Raw genomic sequence first — 16,683 nt, 5'->3', positions numbered from 1 at the left:
CCAATAGAGTTAAAAAATAAAATAAAAAGGAGGCAATTATTGAGAAAGTACATGCCGACCACATGATCATGGCTTGTTAGGTATGCTGCATTTCTTGTCTTTCATTTACGTTTTCATATTACATCACCCAAAAGCAAAAAGAAATTGCAACATCCAACGTTAAATTGGTACGTGAAGAGAAAGCATCCGTCACAAGACAAACTACGCGTTGTTGGTTTTAGCCATGCACCTAAAGCCACATGACGTGGAGCCTAGACACCATCCCTCTTAATCTAATCTCCGAACTGGTCGAAAACGTAGATACCATGGCTTGAGCGTGTATGAATAAAGTCATTTTCACACTTAATTTTATTTACTTCACAACTACATGCTGTATGATAACTTATTAAAAAGCATACTCATACACGTTTATATATACCCGAGTTTGGCATATGATGTGTTTTGTCCACTGTCTGGTGGAGCAACTGAGGTCATTGTTACACCGAGCACCATCAATGCATTAATATATTGAAAAAAAAAAAAAAGACAATTGCACGTGGCATAAGAGCAAATTACGAATGGATGACCATCCACAGAGCACCCACAAACCAAATGCCACATCAGCCACAAAGAACTGTACAAATTACGCAAACAAGCCACATGCCCCAACTTGCAATGTTTGTGGCTGTCCAACTCGAGCCCAGTCAAGCAAGTTGCTCGCCCAGTTGCAAATTGCCTCCATACTACTGTAAGACCCATCGAATCAACGGCTCAGACAAGAATCGTACACCACGTCGGAGACCCACCGAACGACAATCTGGGAAGTGGCTTTTTTTGATTTTTCTAAGGCTATTGAATTACAAGCGGATGGACGGTCGAATCAGAAAAAACCAGTTTTTAGTACAAAAAGAAGGCATTTTTATTTTCCCCTCCAAGAAAGTTAAAAAGAAGACAACCATCAATCATAAGACTAAAGTCCCATCTTTATCGTTCAGTGGAAGAGTATTCTTGCTACATCTCAACAGATCATCCTTGGATCGCTTCCAACAAATAGCCAGCCACCTCGATCGTATGATAAAGTTAAAAATCTATAACAAGCATAAATCAGAGAGGGCAAAGTATTTAACAAACAGCGCTCAACCGAAATAGAAGATTGAGTTCTCCAACAGCAGCTAATCAGCCAGTGGCTTTCAACAGGATCAAGGTCTATCCTTCCTCTTACCTGTAACACATACAGCTCTATCATTGCATGGCTGGAACGAGGATGGCAATTTCTGCTCGCCATTTACATCCTCTGCTGGACTAGTCATTTGACGAGGCTCCACTGAAGTTTGGGTAGAGTGACCCGCAGCGAGACAAACTCCTTTGGAGCTTGCAAGCGAAGCTGGTCTAGTTATACAAAGCCAATTTCTCAGTTTCTCATTATCGCACTTCTCATCTAATGGCACATGCCATGATCCTGTATCCGACTCCTGTTGCACAGAAGAGCATTCCAGAAATTTTCAGAGGCAGAACATGAACAGCTCACCCTGAGAATGAGAAAAAAGGTCATCAACAAGTACCAAAAATACACAAGCCTACCTGAATGACTGAAGAATATGGAGGTGGCATCATAAGCATCAAATCGCCTTTATTAAAGGTATAACGTACCTACCCAAAAAATCCAGTTAAAAATGTCAAAAGAAACACTGGCCTCAATGAGTTCCTTGAAGAACCTGGCTGGTAAAAGAAAGGGGAGAGGAATAAAAAGCATGTTTTGTCATTCAATCATGTTTTAACTTTTAAAATATTAACTTCGAAAAGGTTGAATTTATTGACCTAAAGAAGGCGAAACACCAAGGAACATGTGCACAAATGAGACAAAATAAACTATAACTGACAGCGCAGAAAGAACAAGATAATTCACCTTATATGTGTTAAAATATTCGCAAAATAGGAGAAAAACAAGAGACAGAGAAAGAGGGGAAGGAATTTGTATGTCTATTCCATCACATTCAGTATATTTCAAGAGTTATATAGACTATCATACGAACTCTACAAGAAAATTAATACCGGCTGATATAGAATCACGCTAACAAAGAAAATATTATGGACCAATATAATTTGCCATATGATTTCTAAAATCAAGCGATCGTTAAAATCATGAGAGGGTGCATCAAGAGTCATGCAGTGAGAAGGGGTAAAAGCTCTTCAGGGCCAGGATTCTGAACAATGGTAGATGGAGGCGATAGAGAAGGTGATTTGGAAATGCAAAAGCATGAGAAACCTACTCAAGAGCAGAGCCGATGACTATAGATACCTCTCTGATGGCGGTCTCATCCAGTTCTCCTTGAGAAGGTGTGAGTGGGAGAGGGAGAGAGGCGTGCCTTGGACAAAAGAAGAACATCAAACATTTCTAGCTGGTCCACAAATGCTTAGTAAGAGAGACCGAAAGGGGATATTAAGAAATTTTGTGACCACTAAAACTCCAACCTAGATAGCCAGTAATGCTCAAAAATATTTGCTCAGACAAATATATCCCAATAAAATAAAGTACAGATCCACCATTACCATTAAAGTTACTAAAGAGATTAATCATCATCTCCAGGACAGTTATTTAACTTCACGTGGGCTTTTCGATGATAATGATGGGGTAGAAGTTTCGGGTGCAGGAATACACTTCTTTTTATTGTGATCCCTCTGTCTAAGAAATATTTTTGAACATGACTGGCTACCTGATTTGGACTCCTAGTGGTCACAAAATTCTGAGATATCCTCTTCCAATCCTCCTTACCAAGTATTTTAAGACTAGCTAGTAATGTACGATATTCTTTTTTTATCCAAGGCATGTCTCTCTCCCTCTCTCGTCCCACCTATTAAGGGACAACTGGATGAGGCCACCATCAAAGAGGTACCCATTATCGTCGACACCGTTCTCGACAGTCGGATTAGAGCCGCAAGCAGCCAGGTTCCCTATGCTCTTGCTCTTCCTAATCACCTCCTCTACCTCTCCACCGCCTCCTTCCTACCAAAGCCATCGCCTAAAATTATCACCCCAAAGACCTTCAACCCCTTCTCGATGTGCTCTCTTGATGTATCCTCTCTCCCTCATCCCTCCTCTATTTGTGATGAGAGAAACAGTGACATGATTGAAAAGAGATAAAGAGGGAGAGAAAGTAATTCGTATTTCTATTTCATCACATTGGGTACTTTTAGAGATGATAATTAATCTTTTTTGTAACTTCACGAGTGCAGTAGCTAGATCACTTATCACCATGTCAAAAATACTAGACCTACACTTCTTTATATTGGGATCACTCTACCTAAGAAAATATTTCTGAGCATGACTTACTACATGAATTAGAGTTTTAATGGTCACAAAATCCCTTAATATCCTCTTCAAATCCCCTTCCAAGCATTTTAAGATCAGCCATAAATATTCGATGTTCTTCTTCTATCTAAGACACACCTCTCTTCCTTTTCTACCAAGCCTTCTCAAGGAGCATTGGATGAGGCTGCCATTAGAGCAGCACCCATTATTGTTGGCACCACTCTTAACAACCAAAAAGATGCCACAAGCGACCGAATTACCACTCTTGCTTTTTTTAATCACCTCCTCCGCTTCCTCACTGCCTTCTTCCTGTCAATGCCATTGCCCATCTCACCCCCGGAGAGCTTCTGCCCCATCTCGCTATGCGACTCTTGATTCATCCTCTCTCCATCACCTCTCCTCCTCTTCATGATGGGAGAGACGGTGACATGATTGACAAGACATAAGGAGAGGGACAGAAAGCAATTTGTATTTCTATTCCATCACATTCGGTATATCTTAAGGGTTATATATACTAATATACAGACTCGATACAAAGAAAATAATAAAGACCGAAAGAATAACGCTAACAAAGAAAAATATTATGGACTAATATGAGTTGCATGTGATCCTTAAAACAAGAAAACAAGAAATCTAATCGTTTGTAGCTGCCCTCCAGCCACCAAGAGTGGTGCCGATAATAATAAGAACCTACACGATGGCAACCTCATCCAATGCTCCTTGAGAAGACTTGGTCGGAAGAGGAAAAGAGGTGTGCCTTGGACTGAAAACATCGAATATTGCTAGCTCATCTTAAAATGCTTGGTAAAAGGGACTGAAAGGGGATATCAAGGATTTTTGTGACCACTACAATTCTAACTCAGGTGACAAGTCATACTAAAAATATATTTCCTTAGACAAGATGATCCTAAAAATAATCGAAGATCCAGCCTTCTTAACTTAGTGATAAGTCATCCAGCTCTTGCACCCGAAACTTCTACCCCACCGTTATCATCGAAAAGCTTCCATGAATTTTACGTAACAATCCTGAAGATGATGATTAAGCTCTTATGTGACTTCACAATAGGATAGAAGTTTTAGATGCAGTAGCTGGATCACTTATCACCATGTCAAAAAGGCTATATCTACATTTCTTTTTATTAGGATCACCCTACTTAAGAAAATATTTTTAAGTATGACTTGCTACTTAAATTTAAGTTTTAATGGTCACAAAATTTCTTGATATCTCCTTCGAGGCCCCCTTACCAAGCATTTTAAGATCAGCCATAAATGTTCGATGTTCTTTTCATTTATCCAAGGCATGCCTCTCTTCCTCTTCTGCTAAGCCCTCTCAAGAAGCACTGGATGAGACCACCATCGGAGATGTACTCATTATTGTTGGCACCACTCTCTGCGACCACAAAGGTGCCACAGGTGACTAGATTACCTATGCTCTAGCTTTTCCTAATCACCTCCTTTATCTCCTCCGCCTCCATTGCCTTCTTCCTGTCAACACCATTGCCTGAAATCCTCACCTCCAGAGAGGTACTCATTATCGTCGGCACCACTCTCGACGATCGAAAAGGCACCACAGACGACCAGATTACCCATGCTCTAGCTTTTCCTAATCATCTCCTCCGCCTTCTTCCGGTCAATACCATCGCCTGAAATCCTCACCCCCGAAAAGCTTCTGCCCCTTCTCACTGCACAACTCTTGATGCATCCTCTCTCCCTCACCCCTCTCTTCTCCTCTTTGCAATGGGAGAGACAGTGACATGATTGACAAAACATAAGGAGAGGGATAGAAAGCAATTGGTATTTCTATTCCATCACATTCAATACATCTCAAGGGTTACGTATATTAGTACACAGACTCCATATAAAGAAACTAATAAAGATTGATAGAATAACCCTAACAAAGAAAAATATTATAAACTGATATAGGTTGTCATGTGATCCTTAAAACCAAGCAATCACCTAAAATCATTTAATCCCTAAAATCATGAGAGGACACATCAAGAATCATGCAGCAAGAAGAAGGGGTTAAAGCTCTAAGGGGCAATGATTCTAGGCAATGGGGGTAACTGGAAGGTGGTGGTGGAGGCGATGGAGATGATTAGGAAAAGCAAGAGCACAAGAAATCCGATCGTCTGCGGCTGCTCTCCGACCATGGAGAGCGATGCCGACAATAACGGAAACCTCCCTAATAATATCCTCGTCTAGTGCTCTTTGAGAAGGCCTAATCGAAAGAAATAGAGAGGCGTGTATTGGACTGAAAAAGAACATCAAACATTTCTTGCTGGTCTTAAAATACTTGAGAAGAGGGGACTGGAAGAGGATATCAATGATTTTTGTGACCACTAGAACTCTAACTCAGATAACCAGTCATGCTAAAAAATATTTCTTTAGACAAAGTAATCCTAAAAAGAATCGAAGATCCAGCCTTTTTGACTTGCTGATAAGTGATCCAACTCCTGAACCCAAAACTTCTATCCCACTATTATCATTGAAAAAACCCCTTGAAGTTATAGATTAGGATCACTCTGCCTAAGGAAATATTTCCGAACATGACTTGCTACCTAAATTAGAGTTTTAATGATCACAAAATTCCTTGATATTCTCTTCGAGTCCCCTCACTAGGCATTTTAAGATCAACTATAAAAGTTCAATGTTCTACTTCTGTCCAAGGTGCGCCTCTTCTTCCTCTTCTGCCCAAGCCTTCTCAAAGAGCACTGGATAAGAACACCATTGGAAAGATATCCATTATTGTCCACATTGCTCTCAATGTCTGGAATGATGCCATAGGCGACCAAATTGCCCATGCTCTAGCTTCCTAATCACCTCCTTCGCCTACTCCACTACCTTCTTCCTGTCATCGTCATCACCTGAAATCCTAGACTCTTGATGCATCCTCTCCCTCACTCTCTTCTCTTCGCAATGGGAGAGACAAGGACATGATTGACAAGATAGAGAGAGGGAGAGAGCAATTTGTATTTCTCTTCCAATTCACATTCTATACATCTCAAGGATTATATATACAAATATACAGACTCTACACAAAGAAAATAATAAAGACTGATACAGAATCATGATAATAAAGAAAAATATTATAGGTTGTCATGTGATCCCTAAAATCATTAGAGGATGCATCAATAGTCACACAACGAGGAGGGGTTGAAGCTCGTAGGGGTGAGGATTTTGGGCGATTGGAGTGGCGGGAAAGAGGTGGCAGAAGAGGTGTCGGAGGTGATTAGGAAAAGCAAGAGCACAAAAAATCTGATCATCTACAGCAGCCCTCCAGCCATCGAGAGTAGTGCCGACAATAATGGGTACCTCCATGATGGAGGCCTCATCCAATGCTCCTTGAAAAGGCATGGTCAAAGAGGAAGAGAGATGTGCCTTGGACTGAAGAGAGAGCATCGAACATTTCGAACTAGTCTTAAAATGCTTGGTAAGAGGGACTGAAAGGGGATATCAAGGATCTTTGTGACCCTTAGAACTCTAACTCAAATGACCAATCATGCACAAAAATATTTTCTTATGCAAAGTAATCCTAAAAGAAATTGAAGATCCAGCCTTTTTGAGTTGGTGATAAGTGATCAAACTCCTGCATCCAAAACTTCTACACCATCATTATCATTGAAAAGCCCCCATGCAGTTACATAGTAGTCCTGGAGATGATGATTAATCTTTTCTCTAACTTCACAGGGCTTGTTTGATGATAACAGTGGGATAGAAGTTGCAGGTGCAATAGCTAGATCACTTATCACCATGTCAAAAATGATGGACCTACACTTCTTTCTGTTAGAATCACTCTATCTTAAGAAATATTTCCAAGAATGACTTGCTACATGAATTAGAGTTTTAATGGTCACAAAATTTCTTGATATCTCCTTCTAGTCCGCCTTACCTAACATTTTAAAATCAGCTATAAATGTTCAATGTTCTTCTTCTGTCCAAGGCACGCCTCTCTTCCTTTTCCATCCAAGCCTTCTTAAAAAGCACTAGATGAGGTCGCCATTGAAGGGATAGCTACCCATTATTATCTGCAGCGCTCTCGGCAGCTGAAATGGTGCCACAAGCGACCAAATTACCCATGCTCTTGCTTTACCTAATCACCTCTTCTGCTGCCTTCTTTCCGTCACCGCCATCGTCTAGAATCCTCACCCTTAAAGAGCTTCAGCCCTTCCGTTGGGCAACTCTTGAGGCATCCTCTCCCTCACCCCTCTCCTCTTCGCGATGGGAGAGACCATGACATGATTGACAAGACATAAAGAGAGTATCTCTTCCATCACATTTGGTACATTTCAAGGGTTATGTATATCAGTATACAGACTCTATACAAAGAAAATAATATGGAGTGATATAGAATCATGCTGATAAAGAAAAATATTATGGGCTAATATAACTTGTCATATCATCTATAAAATCATGTGATCACCTAAAATCATATGGTCTCTAAAATCATGGGAGGACGCATTAAAAGTATGTAACGAGAACAGGCCAAAGCTCTAAGGGGTGAGGATTCTAGATGGAGGTAGCAGAAAAGAGGCGGTGGAGGAGGTGATCAGGAAAAGCGAAAGCACAAGAAATCTGATCATCTACGGCCCACCTCTGGCCACCAAGAGTGGTGCCAACAATAATGGATACATCTAAGATAGCAACCTTGTCCAATGCTCCTTGAGAAAGCTTCGTCAGAAGAGGAAGAAAGGCATGCCTTGGACTGAAGAAGACCATCAAACATTTCTAGTTGGTTTTAAAATACTTGATAAGAGGGACCAGAAGGGGATATTAAGAATTTTTTAGACCACTAGAACTCCAACTCCGATAACCTATCATGCTCAAAAATATTTCCTGAGACAAAGTGATCCCAATAAAAAAAAATCGGAGGTCCAACCTTTTTGACTTGGTGATAAGTGATCCAGCTCCTGCACCTGAAACTTCTACATCGTAGTTATCATCGAAAAGCTCCCATGAAGTTACATAACAATCCTGAAGATAAGATTAATCTCTTCTATAACTTGACAGGGTCTTTTCGATGACAATGGCGAGATAGAAGTTTTGGGTGGAATGGCTGGATCACTCATCACTATGTCGAAAAGGCGGGACCAACGCTTCCTTTTATTGGGATCACTGTACCTCAGAAAATATTTTTGAGTATGACTTGCTACCTATATTGGAGTTTTATTGATCACAAAATCTCTTGATATCCCTTTTTAGTCCTTACCAAGCATTTTAAAGCCAACTAGAAATGTTCGATGTTCTTTCTCTGTCTAAGGCACACCCGTCTTCCTCTTTCGCTCGAGCCTTCTCAAGGTGCATCGGACAAAACCGCCATCAGAGAGGTACCCATTATTGTCAGCACCGCTCTCGACAAACGGAGCGATGCCACAACTAACTAGATAACCCGTGCTCTTACTTTTCCTAATCACCTTCTCCACCTCCTCCATTGCCTTCTTCCTGCCACCACCATCCCCCAGAATCCTCATCCCCGAAGGCTTTAGCCCCTTCTCACTGCACGACTCTTGGCACATCCTCTCTCCCTCATCCTCTTTTCTCTTCGTGATGGGAGAGACCATGACATGATTGACAATACATAAAGAGAGAGAGAGAAAGCAATTTGTATTTCTCTTCCATCACATTTAAGACATCTCAAGGGTTATATATACTAGTATACACTATACGAGGAAAATAACATATGTTGATGTAGAATCACGCTGACAAAAGAACATATTATAGGCTGGTATGGGCTATCATGCAATCCCTAAGATCATACGATCACCTTAAAATCATGTGATTCCTAAAATCTTGAGATGATGCATCAAGAGTCATGCAACGAGAGGGGGTCGAAGCTCTTTAGAATAAGGATTTTGAGCGATGACGATGGTGGTGGCGAGGAGGCAACGAAGGAGGTGATAAGGAAAAACAAGATCATGGGAAACTTGATCGCCTGCGGCTCCACTTAAACCATTAAGGGCGGTGCCGACAATAATAGGTATCTCTCCAATGGCGGTCTCGTCCGATCCTCCTTTAGAAGGCTTAGGCGAGAGAGATAGAGAAGCATACCTTAGAAGAACATCGAACATTTTTGGCTGGTTTTAAAATGCTAGGTAAGGCGGACTGGAAGGAGATATCAAGGAATTTTATGACCGCTTCAACTCCAACTCAAATAGCCAAACATGCTCAAAAAAAATTTTTTGGTAGAGTGATCCCGATAAAAAGAAATGCATGTTCGGCTTTTGACTTGATTATAAATAATCCAACTCCTGCACCCGAAACTTCTACTCATCATTATCATCGAAAAGCCCCCATAAAGTTAGGCAACAATCCCAGAGATGATGATCAACCTCTTCGGTAACTTCATGGGGGCTTTTCGATGATAATCATGGGGTAAAAGTTTCGGGCATAGGAATTGGATCACATATCACCAGGTTCAAAAAAAGGTTGGACCTATACTTCTTTTTAGTAGGATCACTTTGTCTAAGAAAATATTTCTAAAGTTGACTAGCTACCTAAGTTGGAGTTCTAGTGATCACAAAATTCTTTAATATCCCCTTCCAATCACCCTTACCAAGCATTTTAAGACCAGCTAGAAATATTCAATGTTCTTCTATCAAAGACACCTCTCTCCTCCCGCTCATGCCTTCTCAAAGAGGATTGGACAAGGCTGCCATCAAAGAAGTACCATTGTCGTCAGCACCGCTCTCGATAACTAAAGTGAAGCCGCAGCGACAGGTTCTCTGTGCTCTTGCTCTTCCTAATCACCTCCTCTACATCCTCTGCTGCCTCATTTCCACCACCACCACCACCCAGAATCCTCACCCCAAAGAGCTTCAGCCCCTTGACGTTGCATGACTCTTGACGCATCATCTCTCCCTCAACCCTCTCTTCTCCTTTTCGTGATAAGCAAGATGGTGACATAATTGACAAGAGATAGAGAGAGAGAGAGAGAAAGCAATTTGTATTTCTATTCCATCACATTTGGTACATCTCAAGGATTATATATACTAGTATACAGAGTTACAGACTCTATACAATAAAAGTAATATAGGTTGATACAGAATCACACTAACAAAAAAAAATGTTATGGGCTGATATAGATTGTTATATGATCTCTAAAATCATATGATCTCCCTAAAGTCATGCTAACAATATGGAATGTTAAAATCTCACCTTTTTTTTGCAACTGTAACAAGTTAACTGGCTTCATGTTTGACATGTTAACCATCAACCATTGATGCAAAATGGATACATAAACAATCTTCAATAACTATTAAAAAAACAACTTTAATCATCTCTTTTAGGAATAAACATCCATAGTCGCTAATCTTGCAACGTCTCACTGTGAAATTAAACAGCTACTTCATAGTTGTAAGCAAAGCCTTGATTGTTTTTCTTAGCTCTTCAATTTTTTTTATAAAATTCTCAACTTATTCATGCATCTCTCCTGAATTACAAATTCCACCATAAAAATGAATAATTCAGGAATTTTGATGATTGTTTGTGTGGTTATCAACTGTATGTCCTAATTACAAATTTTTGTCCTACCATACTGATCCTAAATCCCTACCCTTTGGCTTCAAGCCAAACCATTTCGTGTACAACTCATCTATAATTTCAAAACCATGAAATAAAGTACCATTCCTCTCAGTCAACACTGCAGTTCAGCAGATTCCATGACCTAATATTTGGCCATGGGGAAAGCCATATAAAAAAACAAAAACATAGATTTTCTTCTTGTTAAGCCATGATAACACCGTGATGATGATAATATGTGAGTAAATGTGTGTGTGTGTGTGTGTGTGTGTGTGTGTGAGAGAGAGAGAGAGAGAGAGAGAGAGAGAGAATTTTTTAAGTGTTTTGAAGCACATACTTGATGACGCTCTTTCCATTTGGGGAAAAAGGAGCGTCCTAGGAGCTCAAATATATGATCTCTCATCTCATCATTTGTCACAAGCAAACATTTGAGCTTCACTGCTGCATAGAGCCAATACCTAAAGAATAACAGTTCATTACGTCACATTCGAAAGAAGTTGTCAGAAGGTGGCAGGGGACAAATTAACTAAAGAAAAGCTAGCATAATGCATGAAACCTATTGGATACGTTGAAAAGGCACTGCCACACAAAATGTTCATGATAAAAGGCAAAAGTTCAATGAAACAACAAAGGGAGGTAGAAAAATAGTACTGATCCTGGTGCAAGTATGCATCAGGAGACAAGCTGGTGACTAACCCAATCATCTCCAATTATGCATTAAGCAGATAATGCTTCTATTCTGAACCATTCAAAAAACATTCTAGTTCCACAATATATTTCATTTTGTCATCTTATAAGAAGTATTTTGGTTGAATTATGTATGAAAACTTTATTTTTTTCCTTGAAATTTAAAATCTTCAAGAACATGGCAGTTGAAGGAAACTATTTTAATTGTTTCGATTCTATTAAGGTCACTTAGATGCTTATGTAAAGATCCTCACCAATCATCATTTGATCCAGTTGGTGTTGTGTACAGCGCCCCTTCCGCTCTCCACTTCTCAAGTATCTGCCGATTTGAAGGATTTTCCATGAGTGCTAGAGCACGCTTTTTATGCAGTACAATGAGCGGCCATCTGCCCTGGCTTCTTTCAAATAGTTCTTGTACAACAGCATCTAGCTGCTCTATTTAGGTACATACATCACGCAAAAAGCTTCAATATGTAATCATGAACACCAGCATATAAAGCGATGGACAATAAGCACCATAAGTAGTTCAAATAATCAGCAAAATGTAATGTAAGAACCTGAGACAAACTGAATCCACCATCTGCAAAATTCTGCTGATAAAGCCCAACATTTGCCCCATCAATTATAGCTTCATACTCACTGTGCTTTTCCAACCATTCCTAAGCAAAGAGATATGAGAATAACGATAAATCTCAGATACCAATATTGAAGGAGCTCTTTCTTGTTTCTTTACGACTTACTATGAAAAACAGCTATGCATTTTCATACAAAAGGAAATGCTATTGAGAATTATAATACACACACTACGCAAGAGATCAAAAGCGGACATGCTAACAATGCTCAAGATAAGGATGACTTAGCAAAGAGCCACAGACCAGTTAAGAACTACATATGGAGAGTGGAACTTATGCCAGGCATGAACAAAAAAAACTTGGCAATAATCAACAAGATCTCTGAGTGTTTATGTAATTATATTTTCCATTCATAAGACATCAAAGGGGTAGATACCAAGTTGGAAACATCAGAGTTTATAAATATCAAATAGTCAAACAAAGAAGGAACATATAGAAGTACATAAGTAGTCAGATGCAATTCAAGACACTTTATTGGTGAGGAAAGGATCTTGGAATTCTTGTTCATTAAGGTGAGGACAGGCCATGGAAGATTTGAATTGAAGTTTCAAGCAGTGATTTTTAGACACTTTTAATGGAAAAAGGATTTCACATCGAATATAGGAAACATTGGTGTTGTAGCATGCATGATCCACTAAATGCAAGACACATAATCCATAAAGCCAGTTTAACTGTTGTTGTTTACAAGAAAAATGCAAATACAGTGTGCTGAAATGCATGGCTGCTATACTCGTAACTTCTAATATTTTTCAAAAATTTGACTGATCAAGCATCAGCTTGTTTCTCAGAAATGGACCAGGATACAGATTTTATAATATAAGGGAAAGAAAAAAAATGAATTATAAGTTACTACAATTTCATAGAATAATAGGTTTTGCCCTCACAGGAATTCATTCATTCATCTTTTCGGATAATTTATTCCTGAATTCAGTTGTAACCAAAAATCTAGTTCCCAAACTGTCAACTCTACTCATGTCCAAATCATATGGTTGTGTAAATGAGGAATAGAGGTATAGAACTGAAGGAAGATATAATAAAACATATGGTGTCACTAACATTTCTGGCAGCAAGAAACTGTTTTTTACCTGAAAAGTCCTGAAATTGGACTTGCTTTCCCTTCCTAGAGCCAAAGTAGCCACAGATACCGCAAACTTCTCTGTCTCCATTCGATCAATGTCGACACAAGCCAACCTCTGCCCACAACCAGAGCAATCCCCCTCAGAGTTTACAGTGGCGTGGCGAATGTCCCATACCCCCTCCCCCAACCATCCGAGCCCATGCCAGCCACCCCCATTCATCAAAATCGCATCTTTTACCGTGCCAGCATCCCAATTCGATCTCTCGACCTCCATTGCCCGCTCGCTTCTGAACCACCCCTCCAAAATCTCTGCCGTGGAGTCAGCCACACATCCGACACTGCCTCTCAACTTGTGCAAATACCCATAAACCTTATCCTCCCTCCCCACCTTGGCGCTCACCTCCAACAGAGCCGCAATTTCCGGCTCCTCCGGCACGACGCCCATCGAGACCATGTGACATTCCACGGCGTACGCCTTATCGGCCTCCAATCTCCGGCAAAAGGCGGAGAGCACCGGACTATAGGTCCTCAGCCTGGGGGAGGCGCCGTACCGCTCCCCCATGGTCTTGACCAGATCGAATGCGAGGTTGGCGCCCTCGTCGGGCCTCTGGGCAGCGATCCGGGCCATGGAGGTTATGGTGGCCTCGGTGGGGGTGGCGCCGTCAGCGGCCATCCGGTCGAAGATGGCGAAGCTGGTGTCGATGGAGGATTTCTTGGAGGGCTCGTCGAAGGTCCCGATGGACGTGGAGATTATGTGGAGCAGAGAGTTAAAGTGGTAAGCGGACAGGCGGAGGTTCTCGGCGACGGCGGACTCGTAGAGGGCGAGGGCACCGGCGAGGTCGCCGGTCTTGGCGCACATGTCAAGGGCATACCGGAACTGGCCCTCTCGCGTGCTACTCTTCTTCTTGGCCCTCGCCGGGATCTCCATGGCCGAAAGCTCCAAACCCCCGAAAAGCCCTAAATCCCCTCCGGTTTAAAAGAAATCGCAACCCTGACCTTAACCATTTTAGGGACCAAGGATTGCTCCCGGAAAGCAGCTTTATGCGAGACGATATCTGCCATCCAAAATTGTTAATCGGGACCGACCGGATACGGCGTCAAGGGAAAAGAACAAGTATTTGTAACCCCCAAAGAAAAATAAATACAGGTATTTTATATATATATATATATGTGTGTGTGTGTGTGTGTGTGTGTGTAAACAAGGGCTAGCATACAGTTGCAATAGCAAAATGTGCTCTGGGTGGAGAATAAAACCAGTACGAGAGTCATTGTTGGAACTCCTACTTGCTAGCCAATTAGCTATAAAAATAGTTTTTCTATAAATACATTCATCCCTGAAAAAAATTGGAGATGAGATAAGGTGCTAAATATCTTTGACAAGTGGGCTAGAAAAACTAGAGCATAGATGATTCATGATCCATGTATTAACAATGGCCAAATCGTCTTTTAAAAGAATATTTTTATAATTCAGGATAATGGTAAAAACAGTAAACTCTTCCTAATTTGTCCTTAATTTAGTCAATAGCATTGAGGTAATTAGAAAATTTCTTGAATCAGTTAAAAGTACTCAATTAGTGTGATCTCTAATAACAAACTAACACCATCTTGAGCACTCCTAAGAGATACATCAAAGTTAATTTTGAAAAACCCATAAAGAGAGGGCATCCAATATGTCTACAAAAGACATGGCAAATAAGAGATATAGGAGTTGTGAGATGTCTTTCATGCATGTAATTTTTATGAAGATTTTTTGACTCAAATTCAAGATTTGCTCAATTGCAAGTTTGAAAGTCATTGTCTAAGCCTAGCCCAATAAAATATAGGTACGCTCGAGCTAATCTAATTAGCCTAAATTGTCCAAACCATTATAACATAGAATGGATGAGAGAGTATAGGAGATCCAAACTCTATAGCTTCAACTAATAAGGTAGAAGGACTCAAAGAGGGAGAGGAGGAGATGCTAGCGATGGTGGACTCCAGTTTATCTAAGAAAAGCATATCCAGGGGCGGCTGAAGGGTAAGGCCACCGAAGCCCTTGCCTTAGGCCCCCGCCCCCAGGAGGCCCCCCGCCTCCGGCGTCCTGGTCCCGCCTGAGCCACCCTCCAGGCCTCCGGCGCTCCGCGGCTCCGCCTCCATGTCTCCGCGGGACCGCAGCTCCGCCTCCGGCCGCCTTTCGGCACTCGGCAGCGCTGGCCCGCGTCGGCCCCCGCCTCGACGAGATCCACCAGCGCCTCCCCTCCCTCGAGGCCTCCGTCCGCCCGATCCGCGCCCACCGCGACGCCCTCGCTGCCGTCGGCGGCCATATCGACCGCGCCGTCAGCCCCGCTGCCGCCGTTCTCAAGGTGTTTGACGCAATGACGCCGTCCACGGCCTCGAGCGGCTGCTGCGGCCCCTCCTCTCCGACCCCGACGCCGACCTCCCCGGCTCCCCGGCTACCTCTCCGTCCTCAAGCGCCTCGAGGAGGCTCTCCGCTTCTTCTCCGACGGCGACAACTGCGGCCTCGCCGTCCAGTGGCTCGATGACATCGTCGACTACCTCGACGATCATTCCGTCGCCGACGGGCACAGCCGTCAGCCGTCCAGGACCACCACGGTAAGTTTCTTCTTTTTTTTTGTTTTTCGGCACTCCCCCTCCGCCCCGCTTGGTGCGCCGGGCCGGCGGCCAGCGGGCCGCCGGTCTGCCTTCGTTTCTCGAAAGCCAGAGCCCGGAAGAACCGAAGAAGGCCCCTCCCTGGCGGCGGTCCACCCCCCGACCTCCACCGGTAAGTTTCTTCATTTTTTTTTGTTTTTCGATACTCCCCCTCCACCCCGATTGTGCGTCGGGCCGGCGGCCCGCCGGTCCGCCTTCGTTTCTCGAAAGTCGGAGCCCGGGAGAAGGCCCCTCTCTAGTCCCGCCTTCATTTTTAGCTTTAGGCCTCCAAAGATGTTGAGCCGCCCCCGAGCATATCTTAGTACAAGTGCAGAATGAAAGAGTTGGTAGTGGTTGTCGACTGCAACCAAAAAAAAAATATGCAAATTTTTATACTTGAATCCGAAAGATTGACTGCTCTATTGAAAAGTCTACATGTTAAAAATATGCAGATGCTTGTAATAAAGTTTCTCTAGAATCGATGATATGTTAATTGTATATTAAAAACTCGTTGGCAGAAAATATTTATTGAAAATATTAAAAAATAAATTAGCTACAGGTCTTTAAATTTTAAATAATTAAATATTTTAAGATTCTTTAGCCTCTTGATGTATAGATACTATATATTATTTACATCACTTATTCACGGTGAATTAGAGATAGCAATCAGATTGGATCGCATATCTGATGGATGAAAAGTTGATTAACCCAGTCTATCCATTAAATGGGTCAAAAATCTGAATCCAAACATGATCATTTTATTAAATAAATAATTCAACTGTATAATGGGTCGAAACGGTCAAGCATTGCTATCCTTATATGGAATATTGTAGCCTTCCTCATGTTTCAATACA

General features: G+C 41.8%; 1 protein-coding gene and 1 pseudogene across 5 annotated transcripts; both read right to left on the bottom strand.

Annotated features, from left to right (window-relative positions):
• Positions 1-944: 944 nt before the first annotated feature.
• On the bottom strand, positions 945-14,289 carry LOC105038228 (proteinaceous RNase P 2). Of its 5 annotated transcripts, none has more exons than XM_010913955.4 (6): positions 13,209-14,285; positions 12,049-12,150; positions 11,746-11,921; positions 11,142-11,262; positions 1,561-1,629; positions 945-1,451 (listed from the first exon to the last, which is right to left on the bottom strand). In XM_010913955.4, exons 1-6 carry the CDS (start codon positions 14,127-14,129, stop codon positions 1,179-1,181), a joined length of 1,662 nt encoding a protein of 553 aa, XP_010912257.1. In that variant the 5' UTR covers positions 14,130-14,285; the 3' UTR covers positions 945-1,178. The 5 variants fall into 5 exon arrangements, 4 of the variants coding, with proteins under 4 accessions (XP_010912257.1, XP_029118354.1, XP_010912258.1 ...); XM_029262521.2 differs by lacking the exon at positions 1,561-1,629 and adding an exon at positions 1,634-1,698 and having other exon boundaries at positions 1,233-1,508; positions 13,209-14,289; XR_830679.4 differs by having other exon boundaries at positions 1,299-1,451; positions 1,561-1,698; positions 13,209-14,288.
• Positions 1,705-8,005, bottom strand: LOC140854750 (transcription factor MYBS3-like; annotated as a pseudogene).
• Positions 14,290-16,683: the final 2,394 nt, after the last annotated feature.

Source organism: Elaeis guineensis, chromosome 1 (genome assembly GCF_000442705.2).
Source record: "Elaeis guineensis isolate ETL-2024a chromosome 1, EG11, whole genome shotgun sequence".
Taxonomy (NCBI): domain Eukaryota; kingdom Viridiplantae; phylum Streptophyta; class Magnoliopsida; order Arecales; family Arecaceae; genus Elaeis; species Elaeis guineensis.
The sequence above is the reverse complement of the archived record's forward strand: the minus strand, read 5'-3'. Positions and strand labels throughout refer to the sequence as shown.

Bases quoted from the DNA above. Each gene is read 5' to 3' on its own strand.
- LOC105038228 (XM_010913955.4), bottom strand. From the start codon at position 14,129: ATGGAGATCCCGGCGAGGGCCAAGAAGAAGAGTAGCACGCGAGAGGGC. The intron at 11,263-11,745 runs GTGAGGATCTTT...GTTATTCTTTAG, and splicing joins ACTGGATCAAATGATGATTG to GTATTGGCTCTATGCAGCAG. The intron at 1,630-11,141 runs GTATGTGCTTCA...TTTTTTGGGTAG, and splicing joins AATGGAAAGAGCGTCATCAA to GTACGTTATACCTTTAATAA.